General features: G+C 40.0%; 1 protein-coding gene across 1 annotated transcript in view; it reads right to left on the bottom strand.

The window, feature by feature from the left end:
- Nucleotides 1–24,780, bottom strand: part of MYLK (myosin light chain kinase) — a 140,589-nt gene that overhangs the window by 24,201 nt on the left and 91,608 nt on the right. Inside the window, exons 18-24 of the mRNA XM_058027524.1 lie at nucleotides 23,805–23,855; nucleotides 22,101–22,228; nucleotides 18,534–18,687; nucleotides 6,108–6,410; nucleotides 2,489–2,524; nucleotides 2,297–2,390; nucleotides 1,125–1,328 (exon numbers count right to left, since the gene is read on the bottom strand). Of these exons, the coding sequence (XP_057883507.1) occupies nucleotides 1,125–1,328; nucleotides 2,297–2,390; nucleotides 2,489–2,524; nucleotides 6,108–6,410; nucleotides 18,534–18,687; nucleotides 22,101–22,228; nucleotides 23,805–23,855 (970 nt within the window). The remainder of the gene's footprint in view (nucleotides 1–1,124; nucleotides 1,329–2,296; nucleotides 2,391–2,488; nucleotides 2,525–6,107; nucleotides 6,411–18,533; nucleotides 18,688–22,100; nucleotides 22,229–23,804; nucleotides 23,856–24,780) is intronic.

Raw genomic sequence — 24,780 nt, forward strand, 5'->3', positions numbered from 1 at the left:
AGAGGCCATGCCACACAGCTCCTCACTGCTCTGCTGCTGCTCCACACAGTGGAAATGTTGGGGGGCTGAAAAACCAGAGAAGGCGTTCACCCCAAACTAAAACCACATCCTACTGAGGCTGGGTGACAAAACTACTTCAAATTTGATTGCAGTTTTCTGTATTTTTAAAGAGTAAACCCCCTTTGCTGTCAGGGGGGAACTAATGGAATATAAAGCCATATGCTATTCCAGACTTTCTACATCTCCCTGTTTTCCATTAGGTCTGCCAGCTCTCAGTTCCAAGCTAGTTAGGGTTCCCTCCCCTTACTATCGGCAGTTTGCTCAACTGCTCAATTTAAAAATAAAAACACCTTCCTGCACATAAGTTCCAGGGCTGTAAAATCCCATCTCTGAAATATGCCAGTGCAGGAGTAGTTTGCACATAATCTAAGTGCCAAGGAAGCAAAATAGACATATAGTCTCTTTTGCCTCAAACAATTTATATCTTACTTAGAACTTCCAGCCAGCAAAAAAAACCCCTGCTTCTCCTTGCATCAGAGAGCACATGAAGTAAATATGGCAGCAGAACTGTAACTAAAGTAACTATTTGGGAAAAACATGAGGATTTAATTTTCTTTCCAGTTGGTACTGCCACAAGTATGGGATTTAGACTAAGCAGGTGCACTATAGATGATAGAAATATTGCTCATGCTGGTCCTTATTGTTTGTGAAGACTGCTCAACACAAGTTTAGAATTTCCTAAAGTAAAAGAAGTTCACCTTAAACACATTTTAGATTCTAAATGAAAGTCCAAAATGCAGCTAATTTTGTTGTCACCTCTCCCAAATGGACAATAAGAGTAAAGCTGCAAAACCCCACCAAATGTACTTTAAGAAACAAGCAAACTAGACACTAACAATTGTTACAGCAGATTGTGACTGATTTTTAAAATATTAACACAGATTCACTAACACAATTTAAACAAGTTGGATAAATAATTGGAAAAACTCGCAAGATCTGAAAACCATCCAGGCTCTGCAAATCCTGAAGGGTTTGACAGTCTTGTGTCTTTAAGTTGCTACTTTTGTACACACAACTATTTTCAACATTATTAATTTTGTCAGTGTGCTCTGCTTCATACTTACATTTCCAAAACCATAACGATGTTGGCTTTTTCTTCAAAGGCATCTACACATTGGACAAGTTTTGGATGATGTAGGCAGTTCATGATGCTGATTTCTTCCCTTATGTTTTCTTTTTCCTTAGCAGAATATGCTTTGAAAAATTTTCCTGCCCAAACTTTTCCATTCTTCTTTTCAACAAGCCTGAAGACTTGTCCAAATTTTCCCCTGAAAATATAGAACTATTTCCATAAAATGTTTTTACAATATATGAGCCACCACAAATAGCAACAATTTACTAAATATTCTGGCACAAACATTCCATTCTGAAATTAAAATGTCTTAGTATCAAGTAATATTCTATACTGATCTGCAAGAACTTTTGAATGAATACCATGTTTAGAGATACTCTGCCATTCCAGTTAAGAAGTCTTACATAGGAGAGTTCAAAAACTGGGACTCCTACCAGGCTTTAATTCAGGTCTTTTTGCACACAGTTTTCTATAGGTCATACACCTCTGAAGATGGGACATCTCAGGTACAGGATTTAGGTGAAATCAGAATCTGAATGCTCAAGGCTTCAGCACTATTGTTTTCCTTTGCTGTAATGTACAATTCTACCTCTGTGTTACACTTCTCAGGATTTGTTCATGGCAGCACAGAGGATCCCCTGGCCTTCTGCACCGATCACTGAAGGATTATCATGGCCTGCAGTTCACACCAGCACGATCTGGGGCCCTGAGAAACACAGCCAGGCTAATCACTGACCTTCTCTCAGCAATAGTATTAATGCTCTTGGGATTATGGCTGCTGTCAACAGAGATTCCAGCCTGTGGGCAGGATAATCTTATTACCACTAATGGATATAATGGAAATGCAAGTACACAATGTGTACCTTTTTCTTTTCAGATAGCTTTTAGGACACTGAAAAACGAATGAATCCTCTAGCTTTTTTCATATGTGGGCTCTATTTGCCAGAAATACATGTAGTGCCTACTTAAAATTATCAGCTAATAGGAGCAAAGAATCTTTATGGAGTGGAAGCCAAAATACGTTGAAAACTATTTTTACTGCAAGAAAGGAGCCTAACTGGGATGTTGAAAGTACAAGACAGTCAAAGAATAAATGCACATGATCTTCATAACTGGCTGGTAGCCTTGAAAATTGTGTCTTCAACAGCACAGCCCAGTACTTACGATCCCAGCCTTTCTTCAATGTTGTAGACATCTGACACCTTCTGTTCAGTGTTGATTGTAACTGTCCGATATTCCACCTCTGTTTCTTTCTCCTCTACAAATAACATTAAGGACCATGATTATAAACCTCCAGAAAATGTGAATGAAGGACACAGATTTGTGTTTGTCCTGTTTAAAACATGCACTTCTTACCATCGTCAGATAGCTCTGCTTCATCCTCTTTAGGTTCTGTGATGAAAATAAAAAGACATGAATGGCTTTTTACATGGGATATATACTTATATAAGTATATTCACTCATATAAGATATTCAAAGTGACATGAATTATTCAAAATGACATGGACAAGTGATAGACCCTATGGTAAAACAGCAAAAAGCAGTCATGGAGTTTGTGCATTAATTTCATAATTAAAATCTCTTCACCACTCCTTCATCACTATTGACTATCCAGTCACAATCTAGTCACCATTTCTGAATGAATCACATTCCTGTGGTTTGCATACTTGTCAATTATACCTGCCTACTAGAAATCTCAGCATACTGCATCAGTTCAGTGTAATCTAAGAAATGCCTTTAGAATGCCTCAGGGAAATAGTAAACAAATTAAAAATATTAAAATCAATAACACTTCTTGTTCCATGACATTTTTTTCTTGGCTTTGATGTGCCTTTTTTGAATTGTGAAGCCAAAAGTTAGGCAAGTAAGTACATGAAAAGATTCCCTGCAAAGCACCCAGATAAAGTTTTCAGACTCAAAATATTGAGAAAATCTGAACAGCAAGCATTCCCCTGAGCATGGCTGAATTCTGTAATCACTGAGGTTCAAAAGGAGCCTCAGTTCTGCAGGCAGACTCAAAGACAGGTGAACCCAGTGACCAAAGTCAGAGTAAAAGTTGGCCTGAGTGTCCTGATTTTCATTTCTAATTTTCATTTACATGAACTGCCTGCAGCACTGCTTTTTGCCTGCAGGAATGAGGGGAAAGGGGCTATAACTGGAATGTTGTCATACATCACTTACACCACTTGGGCTTGCTCCTAAGACCTGTGGCTGTGACCAGCGATTTGAAAAACCGCAAAGGCTGTTTGTTACATAGTTAATTCTCCTGTAGCTGCTGAAACTGCACTTCTCCATCATGGGGTGCAAACCTAACCAAGGGATTTATCCCTCCTGTGTCAGCAGATCTGTGTTATTAAATTAATGCTATACTCTGGGTGCTGTTAGGTGCTTTAGAGCACAGAGTTAGATGCAGAGGATGAGTAGAAAACAACAGAAATAAAGGGTGCAGGGGGAGCAGATTATCTGGTCTTAGGCATCACCCTTTCACATGCCACACAAAATGCTGCATCTGTGTGCTGGTAGCAAAACCAATCAAGTCTGTTGCTAAAGCCTTTCTCTCTGTTTTGTCTGGAGCTGCAACCCTTGCATATTCCTGCACAGAAGAGTTGGTTTGCAGAGACCTACCAGAAGAGCAGGGAGGGAAGGGAGCCTTCCCCACCCGGGGTAGCTGTTCTCAGACCTTCCTCAGCTACAAACCACTCCTGCACAGAGCACATAACATTTTCCTCCCCTTTTAAGGGCTGTGTAAGGGAGCTGCTCCCAGCCAGGCTGCCAGTAGGTAATGCCTGCCAAATACTGCTTAGACAAGGAGTCAGTGCCCGGTTCTGGAGCCACACTGCACTGAAGCCACAGAATAGGAACAGTTTGGTCCACCAGTGGAAGCCTAAATTATCTAAGTGGTACATATCTGATCTTGGTAAGTGCTGAAAAGCTGCGCTAAAACCTTTCTCGGAAGCGAGTCAACAGTATCAAATTTTCCTCAAACATGGCAATGCACGCTTTAATCTGTTGAGACTTACAAGCTTATTTTAGTTTTCTTCAAATGCAATGTGAAAATTGAGCCATGCCTTTCTTCACTAAGACCATACTGACATTGCTAATATGTGCTGGCCACCTCAGTATGAAAATCAGTAATCAGACTTCTTGGCAGCCTAGAAAATCCTCAGTTACTCAGCTAAGGGTTCACAAAGATGGCAGCTTAAAGTCCTGACTTTGACAGGTGCTGAAAACATGCATTTTCCACTGCCTTTAATTAAAGCACCAGTTATAGTCTCACACTTGAAAAATCACACTTTAAATGATTTGCTCTTTTTCCATACTATCTGCAATATCAAGAATTGAAATCAATTAGCCCTAGAATTGAGAGCACAAAGACAACCTCCCCCCTCCTGCAAACAGAACACATTTTCTTTTTGCTCAAAACAACTTTTTTGTTGCTTTTTAAAAAATGTCTATTGCAATGACTCATACACTTTCTAGCCTTTTGTACTAAATCTATGTAAGAAAATGCTCAGACTTCAATGGAAAAATAACTTGTTTGCTTTGGTCCAGTATAGGTAGTGGTTGTTCTAGCAAAAACATAGAGAAGAGTCAGGTCTCCAGCCCCAGAAGGTGTTTGTCCTGCAACTAAAGAAAGAGGGCATTCAAACACAGGGAATTTTATTATGAAGAGCCAATACCATCTAGCTTCCTTTCAATTTTATTGCTACTCCTAATGTTATTTTCCCCTCTTGGAAGAGAAGGTGCATCTTGGTTTAGATTGGTTTTAAATCTTGCAAATAGAGGGAAGTGATTCCTCAGCATGCATCCAATTTAGCACTTGAAGAGAAATATGATTTACTTTTGTTTGAGAGGCTTACACAGTTGTGTGATGCTGCATCACTTTACTATCATTTTGTCTTCCTTTAGCAATAAAAGATAACTTCACAAGGGTTATATGGAACACTTCAAGCTCCAAAGCCCTGCACACATAAATGAAGAGGGAGAGATACAACACACAGCGCACTCCTCAAAGACAGGAAAATTGGTAAAATTTGTAATTCCTGGTCTGGGTTTTTTGGCAAGGTGACTGTCAAAGTCATCCTTGCACAGTAGGTGGATGGAGGTGTGCACAAAAATATGTAGTCACTTTCCGGTTTTGAAAAACAATGCTGATATTTGTGTGTTTCAAATTTTGTTCCTGAATAATTTCTACAACAATTGAACTCTCCCTATTACCCTTTGAGAAGATCTTAAACAAAAATTAAGAAGTAAAAAATATGGAAAAATATTTTTAAAAGTACATGCAAGTCAAACCAAAAACCCTAAAAATGTTTGGACCCCATAATGCTGCAAAACCAACATGCTAAGTAGGATAGCCTTGAATTCACAGGCTGGGTGTACTAGGGGACACAGGACTGAGGTACACCATCATGCTGGGCTTGAAAGCATGGGAAATACAGCTAGCTGCAAGGTGCCAATTTGTCTTCTGCTGCATATTCTGTGCTTGGCTAGCAGCAAGCACATTCATTATTTCCAAAAGCAAATCTGGGACAGCGTTTATGGTTTGTTTCTCCATGGTGTGTCCAGTATAAACTATAATGAATCCATTGGCATATTTCGGGTAAGCTACCAACCATCATTTTCCAACTGGGCATGGACTGAATGCCTAACATCTGTGAAAGGTTTAATTTCCCATTACCTGTGCACTGAACTGCAGAATTCTTTCAGCCAGCACTTATCCAGCAAGCCAGAATGAGAATTAGTGCTTGCTTTCACAAGGCAGGGATTTGGGATCCCTGAAGCCAAGTTTCCACAGTGCAAGTAAGCAAAACTGATGTGCTTAGACCCCCAAATGAAGTCTGTGAAGGACCTGAGCACAGTTACAGCCACAGAGACAAGTGGGAAGGAGGCTGTGCAGCTCTCTGGCCTCACTAAGGAACTCTTACGGAAGAGCTCAGCTGAATGGAGATGGTTTTTCTTTGTAAGAACTGACCTTCTTGTTTCTCTCCAACCTTTACCAGCTCAGACTCTTGGCTGGGCTCGCTGATGCCGTAGACGTTGGCGGCTCGCACGCGGAATTTGTACTCGCGGTCGGGCTGCAGGTCCTGCACGTTGAAGGAGGTGCTGCGGCAGGTGGTGAGGTCTGTCCATTTGTTGTCCACTGAGTTCCAGATCTCCACGGTGTAGGACTGCACGGCGCTGCCGCCGTCGTAGGAGGAGCCGTACCAGGAGAGCGTGAGGGAGGAGCTCCGGATGTCCGACGCGCAAGGAGTGCCGGCAGGTGGGTCTGGTTTGTCTGTAAAAACACACACAATGCACACCGTGAGGGTCACACAGAACTTCAGCAGGGCATTCCTGGCCCTTCTTTTTCCATTCCATTGCTCTGCTTCACAGCTATCATTATAGAAACTGTGGAGACTAAAACCAGTCCTAGCTATGCCTGCAATCTCGCACAATGGTGCAAACCACTCCTTGGTGAGGAACACCCCTGTAACAGTCCATTGCTGAGATGTGCTTCCTTCAGCTCCCTTATCTGCTTCCACACTTCAGGGCCTGCTCACCTTTCACAGCCTCAGAAAGTGCCACTCATCCAAAGACACCAGGGTAGCAGAAATACAGGAACCATTTTGCTGGCATGGAAAAAAGGCCTCGAAGGGTGACAGGTTTATCTGCCAACAGTTTAGTGAACAAATTCATCTATGTGCAGTTTTTGGAAGTCTAGTGCACTTTTTTGGGAAGAAGGAGTTCAGTTTAGAATATATAATTTAAATAGTGAGATTTTCAAAATCTCATATGCATTTTGGAAATTGTTGAGGAGTGGGAGATAGAAACTTCTGTATTTCCTCAGTTAGAGGAATGCTACTGAAGTCCTTATTTAGATTAGTAGAACCAGTATCACCAGACTCTGGTGTGTAGATGTGCAGCCAACTATGCAAACACCTGAGAAAATACAACAGTCTTGCAGTTATATGACTTTTTCAAGATTTAGTCGAATGATTAATTATTGAAATTAATGTTCTTCTAAGACAGAAAAATGATGGCTTTTAAAATAAATTGCTAGAAAATAGCTGTGGAATTATGCACTTCAAAAGACTTCTAAGGGAATGAATAGCTTCTCTGGAAATAATCCTCTCAGAAATAATCTAGCAAAACCTACAAAATAATGATGATGTTGATGTGGATGAACTAGTGGCCAAAGGTTGAAAGACGAATCAAAGGATGGGATAAATGAGAGAAGAGGAAAACAAAAAAGACAGAAAGTGTGAGATGCTACAAACAATGGTTACACTGAACATGGACTGATAAAATCCTGTCCCAGTTTGCTTGTTCAAGCTGCTAACAGATATTATCACTCGCTCTGTAGGAAAGGCAGAGCTGACAAAGCAGCCAAAAAATACTGCCACTTTCTTAGCAATAAAAACATCCAAATGCTGGGGGAAGCTGTGGTAGACTTTGATCAAAGCCTCACTGTGACAGACCATATCCCTTCATACTCAAATTATCATTCCTAGGAAAATTACTGAGCTGACAGAAATAGCCACAATTTGTCAGAAACATGCCTTTGGTTCTTGGACAGAGGAACCTCTCCTCTTACTCCTGTGGTTTAACTTCTAGAGAGGGAAATTAGGACAGTCTAATCTGATCAAGATAGTTAAGTATCAGTTCACTATTTGGAAGAGTGCAAGTTTCATTGCCCAATGACTTCCCTGAAAAAAAAATTTAGTTCTGTTGTGATGAAAAATCCATCTCTCTCCAGAACTTAAACATATTAGAAGATATATAAATAGAAATTTCTGAGTATGAGGGAAAAGACTGAGAGGGAGGAAGGGAGGTAGACACTGAGTATGCCACTGCATTCAGTATGAGAACCCCCAGGTGGAAGAAAAAGTGACTGCCAGAATCAAGATTATTTTTGTTCATTTTGGCAACACTTAAAACACCGTTCCACTAGGAGTCATCATTATACAGCACATTTGTTAAACACATGTCAGAGACCAGATGTCCTTCACCTCTGGAACAGCTTATTGTCCTGCTTCGTGGTCACATTTTACTCACCTCATTTTCTGACAGAATGGAAGGGGCTATTAACAAGCATGAATTTATAGAGTAGATATACAATGAACTGAATCACAGAGGACTTACATGATTTGTCTAAGCTTAGAAAGAGAGATTGTAGCAAAGATGAGAACTGAGTCTTGCTCTCCTGGTGCCCAAACAGCAGCACCCCTCTTCCCTGTACTGCTCCTGTCCCAGCCTCCCTGGAGCTGCAAGAAGTGAGGACTCAGTGCCCACACCATTTGCAGTATCAGCCTGTTTGTACCATACCCATAGCAGCCATCAGAGAGCTGCTGGCATGGCACACATGGATTGGGTGATTTTAGTCAGACAGTGGCAGCAGCTTCTTCTTTTCACTACAACTTGTTATCATGCAGACCTTGCTGGGAATGATTGTCTGTCCTTCTCTAAATCTTTACAGGAATGGAATATTCAGCCCTGTGTCTTGTTTTCCTCCTATGTAACCATCACTGCATCATTTCAAAATGCAGATAGAGCTGGAGTAAGCAACAGCCTATTTATCCTAAATCCCAACAGAACAGAGCAGTTGCAGATAGCAGGAGGAAAACACTTTGAAGGAAAAGCCAAGCCAGTAGTCCATCACCTTACAGTGGCATCTGCTGAAGATTTTCAAAGCAGTGCAGATTCTCTGACATCTGCTATGCACACAGCCAGACCTTCATGTATGTGTTGCTTTAAAAATAAAGTGTTAGGTTGCTTTGCTGCTGTGCACTGAATTGATCTGGAGATTGTGTTCAATGTTGCAGCATTGGCAGAGCAGTTTCAGCAGTATGTTTCAGCAGTAACCTGCTTCCTGTGCAGGACATGAAAATACACTCTCTCATTGCTGACTTTCAACACACTTCTATTTCCAAATGAAACTCTGGGCATGATTTATCAGTTTCCTAGGTCCCAGTTCCCTCAGTAAGCTCTCTTTCCATGACTCACCTAGACAACTGGAGTCCCTCTGGCCTGCATGGTTTACAGAAGCAAGGCTTAGGTATGTGAGCACTGCAGAGAAAGCATTCATGGCCAAGGGGATAGCAGTGGCAAAGGAAATGCCACATGGCTTTAGACTAGTATCTGCAAGCCTTGGGAACATTTTTGTATTCCTAAGGCATTTTTCTCAATAGGCAGAGATGAAAACCTGCAATCTTGGCTGGACTCTACTGAGCCAGGAAGATGCACGTTTTTGTTTGAAGTCTATCTTGTGCTGCTGCTTGCAGATCTGCTCAGTGTATAAATACTGTAGTAGCTGCTATGGGAGATCCTAAACAGGAATGAAAGCCTTATCTTTGCTCTTTTTAAATATGACAGATGTATATGTACCATTTTAACATGCTTAAAAATGACTTGATATCAGACTGGATGGTATTCTACAGCTCTGCACATTCAGAGAACCTGCAGATGGTCTCTCCATGTGTCTGTTTTCCTTCTCAATAGTTTATTCTATGGGGATTTTAAAGGTCATCTGTCTGTATTGAAAGATAGAATATTTTGCCAAACTACATTCCCTTCTGGAATATGAAGTCTCTATCAGCACAATTAACTGCTTTCAATAAAAACATCCCATGAGCTGAGAAGGAGTGGGGAAGACAATCACAGTTCTCTATTTTGTCCTTCTGTTTTAGTGTTTACTATACCACTCATGTCTCTCTGAGCTGCCTGTCTCCAATATTCTGCTGCATGTCATGTGCAGTTTTTGACATGCACAATCATGTGTCATATTTAGGCTTATGTTATGAGGGCTTTACATTGGCTTTAATGGACACAATTTTGTTCTTTCTCTTCTGGAACAATCCATAGCTAAATCCAATATGTGAACTAGAACAAAGGCAGGGCATCCAAAAGTGCACTTGTGCACATTTCTATAGGAGAAGGAACTAATTTAAAATATTGAGCTCTAACTTCAATTTCACTGTTAGATGCAACAAAAGAAAGCCACCATAAGGTACCTTAACCATGTGAAACTAGGGGTACTCCAGCCTTGGCTACCTTACAGCACCCCTAAATCAAGTCTTATGATATTCTAGATGATCATGGTCAGACTGGCTGTATTCATGCAGTTCTGTTGAACCTGGTCAGAATCCCACAAACTCCAATGCCTTTGCACATAAATCTCTCTAGGAATACAAGTAGGGTTGCCCCAAGCTGTCTTCCAAGGCCCTGTGGCAGGCAAAGGAGCAGCAAATTCGGCCTCAAACCTGGCTCAGGGACTGTTTGCCCAGCAGCACAGAGGCTGCATTGAGTTGCTGACACCAGCAGCACAGAGGAAGCAGCAGGAGTGACTCCTGCGTGCTGTGAGCCATAAGCCAAGCAGAGAGGAGTAAGAGGAGACTGGAGGTGATGTGAAGATGCTTTTTAGCCCTTTATGTTCCAGCAAACCAGGCACAGATTAAAACCCTCTGCTTCTCAAGAAAAGGAGGTGTAAATTACCACTACCCCAAAAGCAATAAGGTCAGATTCCAGTTTATTCTTTGTGGCATGTATTCTTAGGCATGTATTCAAATGATAATGGGATGAGGTGGCCCCACATGAAATGTTTAAGCCACTTTTAAGACCATACCAAGACTGAAACACACACTTGTTATTTACTCTCAAACTGAATTCAGCTGCACTCCTTCCTCAGATAAGTTCTCAAAAATATTTTGGTAAACAGGTTTTGATATACAGCCTGAAGTAAACTTTAATTAATTTGTATTTGTGCACTCTGAGAAGCATAAAACATAAGCAGGCTTGGCCTTTAAATCATTGCTGTTTATCAGACAAGTTTGACTTGATGTGATTGCCTTTTTTTCCAGTGGTGCATTGGTTAGAGCATGTTGCTAATAACACCACGGTTGTGGGTTCAATCCCTGTACAGACCATTCACTTAAGGGTTGGTCTCGATGATCCTTGTGGGTCCCTTCCAACTCAGAATATTCTGTGTTTCTGTGAAAATTCCTTTGCATAAGCAAAGGGACTTTTTCTCTCTCTGCAGTGGAGGCAAACCCACAGCTCATGCAGGACACCCACGTGACATGAGACTGCTATCGAGACCTCACTGCCTTCTCCACATGGCTCAGTTTACAGAGCCCTCAGAACACAAGAACCATTCCAAGAGACCAAAAAAGGCAGCAATCTCCTTATCTAAGCGTGTGCAGGGAAATGGAAATTGTTCTGCTACTTGCTGTGAGGGTCAGGCTGAGCCAAGGAAGGCAATGGAGTTTGCTGCGCATTAAGAGCTCGCACGGCCCTGGCTCTAAAGCAGAGATATTGCTCCAGCAGAAAGCCTCTGAAAACTGAGAGCAGTACAACCACAGCCTCTGAAAAGTTATTTTTTCCTTTCTTTTATGAACAGAGACAGCACTGAAACAATGACTCTGAAGTAGTTTTCTTTATCTGTTCTCAAAATTGGTTTGTTTTCTTTCTAAATCCAGTTATCACATTACTGTATAATACTATTATTAGCTATTGTGATATTTGTCTGGCAGATAAAGAACAGACAGAAAGAAACAATTTAATTCCATTCCACAATCTGTTTAGCCAGGGAAGGTATTTAATATGCTGCAACAGCCAGTTGAACACTGTCCATGCCGACAGCACTGGCAAAGCTCTCATTTGAAATCCATCAGCAGGAGAAAAGCGAAACCATAAAAGGTCATAACTGAACTCGGCACTATTGCTGACAGGGCTCGGGGTCATGGCAGACCTCGCTGCTGTGCTTGGAAAACTATGCCCTGCAGCTCTTTTTCCAAGGGAGAGGAGTGCAACAAGTAGAGATATTACTCCTTAACTCCTGTAACTAATGTACATCTTGTACATTAGTGTGCCACAGTTTTAGCATGAAGTTAAATTTAAAAATGCCTGCATTTTCCTGCAAAACAGCTCATGAGAAACTGAAATGAACATGAGATTTCTCCTAAAAAACAGCAGAGGCAAGAGCCCCATGGTAAAGATTTGTTAGTCCAGACTTTGTAATTTACACCTCCCCTGTAAAATACACTGCAGAGTACTCTCAGCAGATTGCTCCTCCTGACAACTCTGACAGAAAATGAAGTTATTTAAAAACTGCCCTTTTGAGACCTGTGGATAAAGTAGCTCACAAATACTGGTGGCCCAGAGCATCACTTTGTGCTCTTGGGGTAACTGAGGCATGGAAGTGTAAAATGACCTTGCCCAAGGACACACAGGAGAATGGAGCTGGGAACAAAACCAGAGCTCACCACTCCCACGCAAATGCCCTCAGCACAAGAACATCTCCTTCTGCCACAGCCCTAATGGAACAAACAAATATATAATGCATTCTCAGGAGCCTTTTTCTAAACCATCTGCTCCTGAGCCTGAATCAACAAGCTGTTCAGATTACTCATGTGCTGCACGTTAGGTATCTGCTTTGATAACTGACTGAATTAGAGCTCAAACCTGCCCACTGAAAGGCACAATAAATTTTAGGAGTTTCCCCAGTAGGATTATCTGTGGATTAGTCTCCACTGGAGTGAGTTTGGGTCTTAGGAACCCCACGTTTGCATGGAGGAGTTGTGATTAATCATTTTTGAGTAACTAGGTAAAATATAAGAATTTTGTTGCAATTGTCAAGATATTTATTTTCTTCCTCAAAAACAAGCTGAAGGTAACCATCATGAAAAAGTAACTGTGCATGGATTTCTACTGAAATTTCTCCTAACAGAAATGACATTGAAACTACATGGCCATTCAAGGGATAAACCTGGATTAGTGTGCCAGCACAGATGCACAGAGCAGAGCAAACTGGTTTTCCTCTACACATTTTTGTCTTTCTCTGAAAATTTTGTTTTGGTACAGCTGGAAAGCCACTATGCATCAGTGGGAAGCTGACAGTGGAGGCTACCATACTCTTGAACTACAACAGCAGCAACATAAGACATCTCTTCCTTAACCACCAGTGTAGTTGCCCTTTAACCATAAAACCAGTGACAAAAATACTCCAGCAATCCAGAGGAATTTGAAAGGTTGAAGGTTACAGAGCGAATCCACCCACATATTCTTAAGAAATTCACTGCATTCTTGACCTGACTGTAAACAGGGAATCACATGGATACTGCAAGATATTATCTGATTCTTTTCAAAAAAAGAACTTCAGAATCATTCATATTTGCACTTCTGAGCTGCAATATTCAGTGTCAAAATGTCTATGGATGTCTCGCTTCACTGTCTGCTTCCCAGATGTCTGCACTTAACTTTTCCAGAGAGGGAGCACAGAACATTGACCACTGGGTCCTCTCTGTCTGAGTGGTGAGCAGTGAGCCAGATTTCTCAGGCTCTCCCACCATGCATTCATTGTGCTGAAAGGGTCACCGTGCACTGCTGGATTTGCTACCATGTTTCTTTGTAACAGAGTATTGAGGGAGAAAACAAATTCTAATATAGCTTGCATATATATGACTTCTGTGGAAGCAGAACCAAGCCCTTCATAGCAGCAATTATTAATCCTACCATTACATTCAATGACTGTTTGCATTAGTGATAATCAGACCTTGTTCTCAAGTAAACTTGTATTTTCTCTGTGCTTGGAAAGACTGTGCTCAGACATATTCTGCTAAAGGCATAGAAGTAACATCTTCCTCACAGAAAGTAACTTCCACATCCCAAGTCAAGTATGGAATGGAGCAGAGGAGCAGGTATTAGTGAATTCATGCAATACTACTTGCATGCCTGTGTGCAACATGCTTATATATATGTGTGTGTGTGTCCTTGAGTACTTGGTTTATCACTTTCCAACTGCAGAGAAGGCTGCAAATCACAGTACATGCACCAATGCTGAGAGTAACAGAACCACCATAACTTTTAACTTTAGGCCTCTCAGGGTCTAATGACATTGCTCTTACTCTTTTGCATATATCTACACCATAGAGCTTACTAATCACCATGATACTTATATATTATTTATAATATATAAGTATCATGGTGATTATATATACTTATATATTTATAATATATAAGTATATAATATATATATATATTTGTGTGTGTTTATGTACAATACATATACATGTATAGATATATATATAAACACAAAATACCACATCAGGAATAGTAAAGATCCCAAAGGATTTATAAAAGACAAACAAGGATGGTCAAAATCAGGCCCCAGTTCGGTAGTTTGTGTGTTTCTAGTTCTGTCTTAAAAAAAAACCTAGAAGACAGCACTGATATACAAAATATTCACTACACACTGATGATCAAAAAGCTCCTGAATAGTAGGCATGGAAACGTGAAGCAATAAGCCCAAAAGCATGTGGCAAGTTTGTGGCATAGCTGCAGAACAGATTATTTCTCTAATGCCAGATACCCTTGTTGAATTCTGTGTTATTCTTTGGACACTGTCATAGTACCCAGCTTTAGCCAGTAGGAAAACCAAGTTTCTTTTTCAAAGGTGGTTACAGACCTGGAGCTATCACACAGCAAAAATGTTCAGAATCATAATTTCGATAAATATATCAAATACATCCAATAACTGGCATGAAAGGAATGCATATTCCTTGCTGTCACTGTAAACTGAGGGCTCTACCTTGCCTAAATCAGTCATGTTTTACACTAAGCTCATCACTGGCTCATTTAACAGCTTTGGCAACACATGTCCACTTCCATCTGACACACTGTCTGCTATAAATCATTAGCTCAATCTCACATCAGGCTGTTTTGATTCTGGAGCAGAAGCATGTTACAAAGTCTCCCAAGAGAGATCAGTCAGCTACGGAAATTGCTTATTTAAGAGAGCTGATCATAACAGTAGAGAAGAGCTCAACATGGACATTTTGGGACCAGTCAACCCTTTCAAAGAAGACACTGCTTAACTTGGATGTCTCACGGACTTGCAGGTCTCCCAATATTATTAGTGCTTGTACAAAGTTACACAATGAGTCACAAGGCTCAGTCCTTGTGGCTGAGGGCTCTGTGCTCAGCATCACACCATTATTTAAAAAGTCTCCTCTAACTTGTTTATGTATCAGTGCATTTGCTGTGTGGACTGCACACAGCTCACACTGAAGGCTGAATGTAATGGACATTTTGTTCATTTTTATTTCATTAAATAAAATAAATCCCATACGATGAAGCTGGGCTTCTTTCAAGAGCATCCTTTCCCATGACCCAAACAGCATCAAATCATAAATTATTTAAATGCTTTTAGGTGTCAGAACCCTTGCACAGTTTAATTAAGACTGTAGTTGAGGCCCGAGTCTGACAGTTAAATTTAAGACTTTGGGAGCTAAATTCAAAGGAATGCAAAGTATCTTTGTTTCCCTAAATGTCATTATTAAAAATAATTTCTACAAATTTTACTCAGATAGAGTTTGCAATCTAGGAGTCAGAGTTTAAATCATAGTAGGATCATTTCTGATTTCAATCCTTGCAGATAAGCTCAATCCTTTGTCCTCTTATTGGAAGTTAAATCAATAATGTTATTTTTTTGTGAAGAAAGGTCTTTGACAACTGCAAGTATAAAACCAAGATCCAGGATAGTCTTAAATATCCTCAGGAAGGTTTTTAGACCTTCTGTTCAAAGCAGGATCAGCTATAAGGTCAGAGCAGATTGTTCAGATGCTTATCCAGTCTGAACTTGAATACCTCCAGGCATGGAGACTGTACAACTTTGTTGGGCAACCTGCTCCTTAACATGTGTTACAGTCCAAATTTAATATGAGAAATGTTTATTGGAGTCTTTCACATAAGAAACTTCCCCAACAGCATGAAGCCTTTGAAACCTACATGGTTGTAAGAGGTTATAATAAATTGAAATCTGTAATAATTATTAATATAAGGAGGTAATAATAATAAAAAAATAAATGCATCTTTATTTCCATAATAATTTCATTTTATATTTTAAAAATGAAAATGTCTTTGATTTGCTAAAATTCAGAAGAGCCAAGCCTCTTAGCCCTTTGAGAAATGCAGCTCTGGGTCTGCTCAGACACGCTCCTCCAGAAAGCAAATGTTCTGTATTTGTAGTTTCAACACATTCAAGGCTCAGTTGTGCAGTGTGGTCAGGCAGCAGTGCTTTGAGCACACAACACACACATATGGATGTGCCTTTTCTCAGTAAACTCACAGGGAGGCAGCTCACACAGAATTTAGAATTTTTATAAAGGGCTGAGGCAAACAGAGCTGATCTCTAGCACCAGGACTTTCTCCACCAATGCTTGCTATGAAAGTGGGGTCAGGGCAGAGAGAGCAAGTTTCTTCCCAGTACTTGGGATGGTGCAGAGACAATGGGCAGGAATTTAGGACTAAGGATGAGCATTGGTAGGCTCAGAAGTGCCAGGTTTTGCATATTCAGAGAAACACAGCTTCCCTATTTTGACTGACAGGCTTTAGAGAAAAGTACCTTCCAACTTCAGTGAACATTTGACACCTTTAAAGGTGCAAACAGTGTGAAGGATTTTATGTCATAGTGAGATTCTAACCCCCTTCCTATAAAGAAGACATTTTTGCTCCCTTTTCCCACATTTGTGAGTGCCCAGATGGAAGAATCTGGCCTTAAAATGCATGTGCAGCAAGCTAGGAGGCCTTGTCACGCCTTCAGCAGTGCTGACATCAGCGAGATGTCTCACTGAAGAGCTTGGCAATCGTACAAGATGGAATTTATTCTTTTTAGTTGGAAACAGAGATCTTGTCATCAGCCAAAACACATGGCAAACTCCTGCACATTGTAAGGATTCTTCACCCAACTCTCCCAAAAGCATCTCTGGGAATCCCACGGTTCTCTGGCACATTTCTTAGGGAAGAGCAGAGCAGGAGGCTGAGATGTAGCTTTATAAGGTTATAGAATTCAAAGACTTTCAAACCAATTAACTCCAAAGGAAATAAACCAGTGACTTATATAATAATGAGTCAAGGCTCACACAGTAACAAGATAACAGGAATTGTCAGCCTTGTGCAGCTAAAAAAAATCCATCTTGCCCAATAACCTGCTACAATTATCTTCCTGCAGCAGTTGCCTAGGAAAGAGGGAAAAGGAGGGAAATATAAAGAGCAATTAATCTCCTGCCATTCTTCCAGCTGCTAATCAGCTGTGTTGGGGTTTTGCAGCCAAAACCTATACCCAGAGAAATGTATATGTTTATTCCAGGACCAGTGGTGTTAGTTTTTAACCTAGCTGTACTTCTGACCTGTACAACCCACTGTTGGGAGGGGTAGTACAATTTATCTATGCATCATTAAAAATACCGATTCTATTTTCTTCTGTTCTTGAATTCTCTGGCATGTTGCTGGAATCCGCTTGATATTTATACTCATTCATCCAGTTATCTTTTAACTGCAATTAAAGCCTCAGACTGGATTAAAGGAATTAATTTAAATAATCAGGAAGCCTCTAATGACAATATGTAGAGCAACATGCAACTGAGTCACATTCAGTCTGCTTCAGTGGATATTGTACCTGAAAATGAGTACATTAAAAAAATGAGTAAATTTTTTTTAATGTACTCATTACATTTAATGAGTACATTTTTTTAATGTACTCATTAAACCTTGTATGGTATTCACTGGAGTGCTGGAATGAATCTCCAGTCCAACTTGGGTTAAAGGTATTTTGCCATAGGTTTCACTGGAGTCAGAAATTAATCTTAGGCCTGAGACATTCCTCTTTTGGCCATTTTTTGCCTTGCTCACACCCTTGTGGCTGTCAGTGCACCACCTTATGTGATAACCCCTCTGAAGCAGACCTATCCCACAGACTGATGTTTTAGCCAAATCACATCTTGGCTTCCAGAAATTCCCTGGATTTCCCTGAAGCATCCACACCAAGGTGGGTTCCATTAGCCCTTTCAGAGCCAGATGTCAGAGATCTAGATTTTGGCTGATCCTCACTAGGCTGCAGCTTTATCTGCAAATAAACTGCAACTGTCTGCCAGTCTGCATGTCTGTGCAGTTGTCCAGAGTCTCTGCAACAAATCTGATGGCCTGGGAGAGTCACCTGACAAGGCTGCTTGAAGCTTTAAGATACCTGTGTAAAAGCCCACAGATGAAGGGTTCCAAAATATTTAAAACAGACTGTCTTTATTAGCTGCTTTCTGCCCCTGTGAAACAATGGACCATGGTAGGAATTTGAAATGGAGACATGAGCTGTTTTTATCTTGTGGGGGCATTTCTTTTTGAGCATGAGCTATTTTATCTATTTTACGCCTTCATCACCATGGAATTAGGATTTTTTCCAAATAAACATCTTAACTTATAGTCCTTATTACAATGTCACTATACATTTTGTGCAATACTAGTTCTTATTTCAGTCTTCTTAATTTAACTGATTATTTTATTTAACCTGTTGCATATCATTATATAAAATGCAAATGCAGGCTGATGTCTGAAGAGTAAGTATATAAATAGAATATTAATTTGGACTTACCAACAACTGTAAGGTTGACTTGTGCTTGTTTGCTGCCAAGTTTGTTCTCTACAACTAGGGTGTAGCATCCACAGTGTTCCTGCTTTGTTGATGATATTGTTAGCTTGCTGCTGTTTTCATCATTCTCAATTTTAATATATTCATTTTCTTGAATCTGCCAAATTGAAAGAAAAGTTATGTGATAGATTTCTTTGTATGTGAAAGAGCTCAAAGCACAATACAATGTTACCATATGAGTGTTATTTGCAGATAACTCTATTACAGAAGTATGTCCAGCTGATAAACTGTGTAATCCACACAAATCATCTAGAAATGCAGTGGAACATTATAAGGGCTCCAGTCCTGCAATGGCCACAGGGAGCACTGGTGTTGCTGGAACCCCACTAAGGAAAAGGTGTGTCACTTTTTAACTTTTCTTTTGACAGGCTGCAAGTGCTAACTGTGCAATTGCCAAAAGAACAAAGTTTGGTCTCACATATCTTAAAGAAACCACAGTGGAATGAGGGTTTAGCCTTAGCTCATTTGCCATCCCACTCAGAAGCCCAACGTGCAGACCATCCCCAGCTGAGACTGCTGCCCTCTTGTTTTAACCAGCTTCATTCTGTACTTCCACACAAACCAGGGTAGCAGTTTTTTTGGGTTAGAACAACTGAAGACAATGTTATATGAAATAGAGATACAACACTACAGCTGTACAGAGAGACATTCAAAGAGCATATTGAGCTTTCCCACAGCATTTTAATTTTCCGGAGAAGCAAAAATCCAAATCTCTGCTGAATACCATAGGCATATAATAAACTAGTTTTTAATTGAAACACAGCCATCATAGCATAAATGGCCAAGGTGACTTAGATTTTAATCTGCATTAGCTTGAGACATGACAGTTCTTTAAAAACCTCATAATGCTACCCTGCAATTACAGAAGCTGTACACTGTGTTCTTATGAAACAAGACAACACAGTGTCAATGCCCTTCTTCCTCCCACCACTTCCTTCTTAGATAAGTGACTCTTCCAAGCCATTCTCAGAATTTAATTAAAAATGAAGGCTATTCAGCTTGCCTTATCTTGTCCCATATATTCAGAGAAGAAATCAAAACTTAAGAAGAGGACTTTCCCTGCTCTTTCCTCAGTTGAGGAAAAACACATGCACTGCTATCTGCCCAAAAGTAACTTTAGAAATATTTTCCTACAATGACTCAAATAGAAAGTTAGCAAATGGGATTATGTAGAGTTAAACTCTAGTGAAAGTTGTTCTACCTTGCCAACATACTTCTGAGATTCTAAACTGTTTCTTTATGCTTCATTAAAATTAGTCAAGGGGTGATAGTAGAACTAGATCTGCATTATTCAGAGAAAGCTTCAAAAGGATACAGAGAAAGCCCTGAAGGGATGCAGAGAAATCCTTGAAAGGATGCAGAGACAGCCCTGAAAGGATGCAGAAACAGACAGCCCTAAAAGGATGCTCAGTGGTTTGCAGTGGCTGTGGGGAACATGGGTTGGAACTTTGGGATCCTGAAAGAAATTCACTGGTTGTAGTTGAGAAGCTTCAACAGCTGGCAGTGTTCAGTGATGGACTCAGCTGATGAAGAGGCTTTCCAAGGCTTTCCTTTCTTTAGCTCAGCACAGTTCCAGAACCCTTCCACTGCACTGCCACGGCATACAACAGTATGAGTCACAGATTCATGACATTCCCTTTCTAAAAGCAAAAGATACTCTTTTGGAATACCCAAAAGAGATAGAGAGGCCACTGTGGCTCTCCTGCACCTGAGGGGATGTGAGGAAGAAACACAGAGAGGAAGCTGTAGCAAACAGGAGCAGGGCTGGAATCACAGCTCACCAATTGCTGGATCAGCTCAAATAACAACTACAAGTAACTCCCAGTAAACTGTCAAAACACTTGGCTGGTTTTCACTTTTAGGACTGGGAATGGAACAGAGTTGGAATCAACCATAGTTATAGAAAAGGAAGAAATCCAAGTCTAAAACAATATGTGGTGAAGTGTAAGCAAAAACATAAAGGAAAATTATGGTGCATCACAGGACACAGTAAGTGGCTCCCCTCTTAAATTAATAAATGAGAGACTGCTGCCCTCACTTGTCCTCCTACAGTGTTTGGTATCCTTCTTGAAGTTTTTTTTTCTTTTGTACCTCATTCACCAGAATGAATAATTTAAATTTTTTTGTCATTTTAATTTATGATTTTGCAGTACTTCACTTTGTCTCATAGTGGATAACTAAAGATGAAAGTATAAAGATGGTAAAAATAGCATTTTACAAAGGAGAAAAATACTCTGAATCTCAGGTTATGGATCTGATATCGGCATTAGGAGCTGCTAATCATCACATATTAGCTGCTGTTAGATCATGCATATAAAAAAGGCCTTAAAATCCAGGTAAATAGAATTGGTGTATTCAACATTGAACTCAGAATTCTTCACAAACCAGAAACTCAGTTTTGAGGGCCACATTTTACCTAAACATTAAGACAGAGCTTAGCAAAATCAAACACTGAATGTCAGTGAAGGTTCTGAGATCTATTTTTTGTGGAAAGCAGTGGTTAACTCCAGTCTTGAAGATAAAGAAATTTAAGGAAATATAAGAGTTCAGGAAAAAAACTACCCTTTCCCCTAAAATAAGAGGTCATTTGGAGTTAGCAAGGATGGACTCTGGAATACCCTTTGCACTAACAAACTGTTTTGAATTCTTTCAATTAAATGCTGACATGTCTGGATTTAGAGTCTAAACTTCCTTCTAGGAGGAGATGTTTTTATTTGTGTTCTATAGAGTGCATGACAAGTTCAGAACGAAATAAACAGAACAGCAGCTACAGTAGATATTTATATTTGCTCTGTCCTAGCGTGACACTTCATCTTCCAGTCTGAAACTGTATATTGGGTTATTTGATTTAAAGTGATTTTAAATAGCTTTGTTAAAGCAACTCTCTTTAGACACTGTCCTTATGGACATGTGATATAGTTTAAAGATACTAATTCATGCAGAAGGAACTTTAAAACTAGAGAGTGAGAGCACTCATGACATGGGTTTTTGTTGTGCCCTGTATGGTGGCATTTGTGCTGCAAGACTCAAGTTTTTTATATGGTATTTTGCCCCTCTGACATAACTTTAGACCCAGCATCAACAAAGAAGGAGTCATTTTCAAAGGAGAGAAATGCCCCCTGTGACAGACACTTTTCAGATACCTGCATCTTTCCCATCAGTTATCCTTTAATTCATGGTCTAAGACTTTTCACAAAGAAGCTATCATTTTTAACAGGAGGGGACAGGCAGTAAAGGGTCTAAAATGTTGCAAGAAAGTTTAGGTTTGGCATTAGGAAAAAAATTCTAACACTATAGCCATTTAAACACTGCAATAATTTGCCAATGGAGCTTGTGAAATCTTCATCAGTGAAATGTTTTCAGTAGAAGTGAAGAGAACAATCTGCAGGAGCAAGATGGACTTTGCCAGCTCCTCGGGAAGGGAGATGCAAAAATGGGAGATAGTCAATGGTGTTCCTTTCCAGCTCTGCTTTTTCAATGGTTGTTAAAAGAGACCAGAAAACAATTTACCTGCTTACGGAATTTCATCCAGGTGCAAGTTATGGGTGCTGTCCCCACCACCTTGGCAAACAATTCCACTGATTCACCTGCACGGACTTTTCTGTCTTCTGGGAACTGAGTAATCTGAGGAGGAGCAGCTGAAGGGAAAAATAACAAATTAAATAACCCTTTAAATGACCCTAAGTTTTCTTAAAATTCAAAACACATACATTTCTCTGCTCAGCTGTTTCACAGCAGCATTTCAATTTCAGATTAGCAGTTACCTGTTGCTTGCAATGAAAAAATTTCGGTGGATTTGGTAATTCTAGGGGAGTGAAGCAATAACAATTTACCCATTCCAAAGTTTGCTCATGCAAGACCAAGGTACAGACATCCAAAAGACAAAAACATTGGCACCCACCACCAATTCCAAATATACAGTTTATGAAATTTCGTTGTGGGTTTTTCAGAAAATCTTCTTTTTCTTTTAACTTTGCATATTTGAAGAATGGCTCCTTATCAATCTGCATGTGCAGAGGGGGTCTGCAAAGCTGCTCCCTCATTTCATCAACAGAATTCAGAAAAATTAAGACTCAAGATCTGCCTATAGTTATCTCATTAGCCAAATAAATATTATGTGGCACAGAAACATCATGAGAGACAAGGAAGGAAATTGATGTCTTTCTCCATCACAATAAATTTTGCCATGAGCAATGATGGATCATTTTGTAACACAGTGCTTCTTTTAAACCTCGCAGTCCCATTCATTCCCCTCTGTTAATGAATGAGGCCTTCCTCCTTCTGTTCCCTCTCACTGCCTGAGTATCAATAGATGGCAGAACATCTCCTGCTAACAGTGCTCCTGCCTGGCTCTCAACTGTGCTGCTGAGTGTCAGACCCCTGGTAGCTGCTAAGCACAGAGGCCAGAAATATCATAGGCTGGACAACTCCAGGGTGAAACCAATACTGTTGCTTATAAAAGCAGCATGATAAAAAAATTATTCTTTTGTGTGTGTATTGAAGGGGGCAGACTTGAGGACATATTGACAGAAATGGTAAGAGGCATTCCCTAGTAATACAATGACCTCACTGCCAAATGTAACATTCTTTACAAAGCACAGAACTACTGGGCATGAAAAAAGTGCTTTCTTTTCCTTTTTAAAGTAATTAAAACAAAGTGGGTTCCCTCTGCTCTAGACTTGACCTTTTAGAAGTGGTTTTTTTTTGAAAATATCTGAAGGAAGCTAGGCTGAGGTGTATATCTGGCTTAGAAAGCAGCTTGGACCGTTTAAAAGTCTGGTGAAGTTTTAAGACAATGAAAAGAGGTTCCTATAGGGGAAATTTCCTTGCAACTTTAAATAGAGATTGCTTTGCCTCAAAGACTGGAAACACACCAACAGGTTACCATAATGCCAGTGATGAGGAAAAGTAGAATCTGTCACCTTCTCTGTGGTAGCTACTCATGCAGAGGATTCTGTGATACACAGAAAAAATTCTTTCACAGAAAGCCTAAGTTTGTTGTGGGTATGCAAAAGGGCATAAGTTACACACTACTGACACTTAGTAGGATCTTGCTATAGTCCATCTGAGAGTAACTTCTTTGGATGTTCATAATTTAATTCTTAGTACAGTGTTAACAAGTTGGACTTACCGACCATTTAATCACACATGCAAACAAACTTAGTAGGCAAACAGCTGCACTGGTAAATGTGGGTGACACATGCAACAAATTACCTGCTTTTGGAGGAGTCTTTGGAGCTGGTTTCTTCTTCACTGTTGCTTCACCTAATTAAAAACAAACAAAAAACCAGGTGAATTCAAAGGCGAGCTCTGCAAGGAACCAGCCTAACCACAAACATCCATAGCAATGCTTTGTTGGCACTTGAAAATAAAATATGGTCTTCCAGCATGAAACTAAAGAATTAAAAATACCTTTAAAAACCACTTTTATTATTCTGAATGATCCTCAGAATATTCAGAGTTGAAGATGGAACTTTTAAGAGAATCAAAGAAATCTTCTACACTTCTCCCACAATCTGTAATCATCCATTCCTTACAGCAGTTTAACAGGTGAAATACTGGGCCAAGACCCATCTCATACTGAATTTCTGCTCAGATTTCCAGCATAATCAATGCTGAATGATCTCAGTTAAAAGTAGAGTACTTATCACCATGTGCTGCTTCTCATATCACTTGCTGAGCTCACAAAGAAACAGCTATATACCAAAAGTAAGTATTAGCACCATCCCTCTGCCTCATTCTCTTCCTTAAGCAGGGATAACTTTTTGCTATATTCTCAAAAAAAAAAGTCATAGCTTCAAAAATACGGCTTAGAACTTGAAATTTGGGTCCATAAATTTTTCGTAGACAGTGTTCTACAAATTGTGCAGGGTAAGTAGAAGAACAGTAGAGAAAATGGCTAATAAGTACTTTTCACAAAACTAGAACTAGAGGCCACCCAATTATATTACCAGACAGCAGGCATAAGAGAAACACCGAGTTAAATATAACATCCATAAGCCACCTTCACAAACAAGTAATGTTTTACAATACAGAAACACAAACAGGTTCAAAAGGACAAATTCATAGGAGTTTTGTATAGTGGTGGCCATTAAATACAGCAGTCTGGATGCCTTCAAACCACTGAATTCCAGAAGTGAAGGAGCTCATGCCTTTTACAGCACTCTCTTTTTGCCTGCTATTCTAAGCA

Source organism: Melospiza georgiana, chromosome 7, assembly GCF_028018845.1.
Source record: "Melospiza georgiana isolate bMelGeo1 chromosome 7, bMelGeo1.pri, whole genome shotgun sequence".
Classification (NCBI taxonomy): Eukaryota; Metazoa; Chordata; class Aves; order Passeriformes; family Passerellidae; genus Melospiza; species Melospiza georgiana.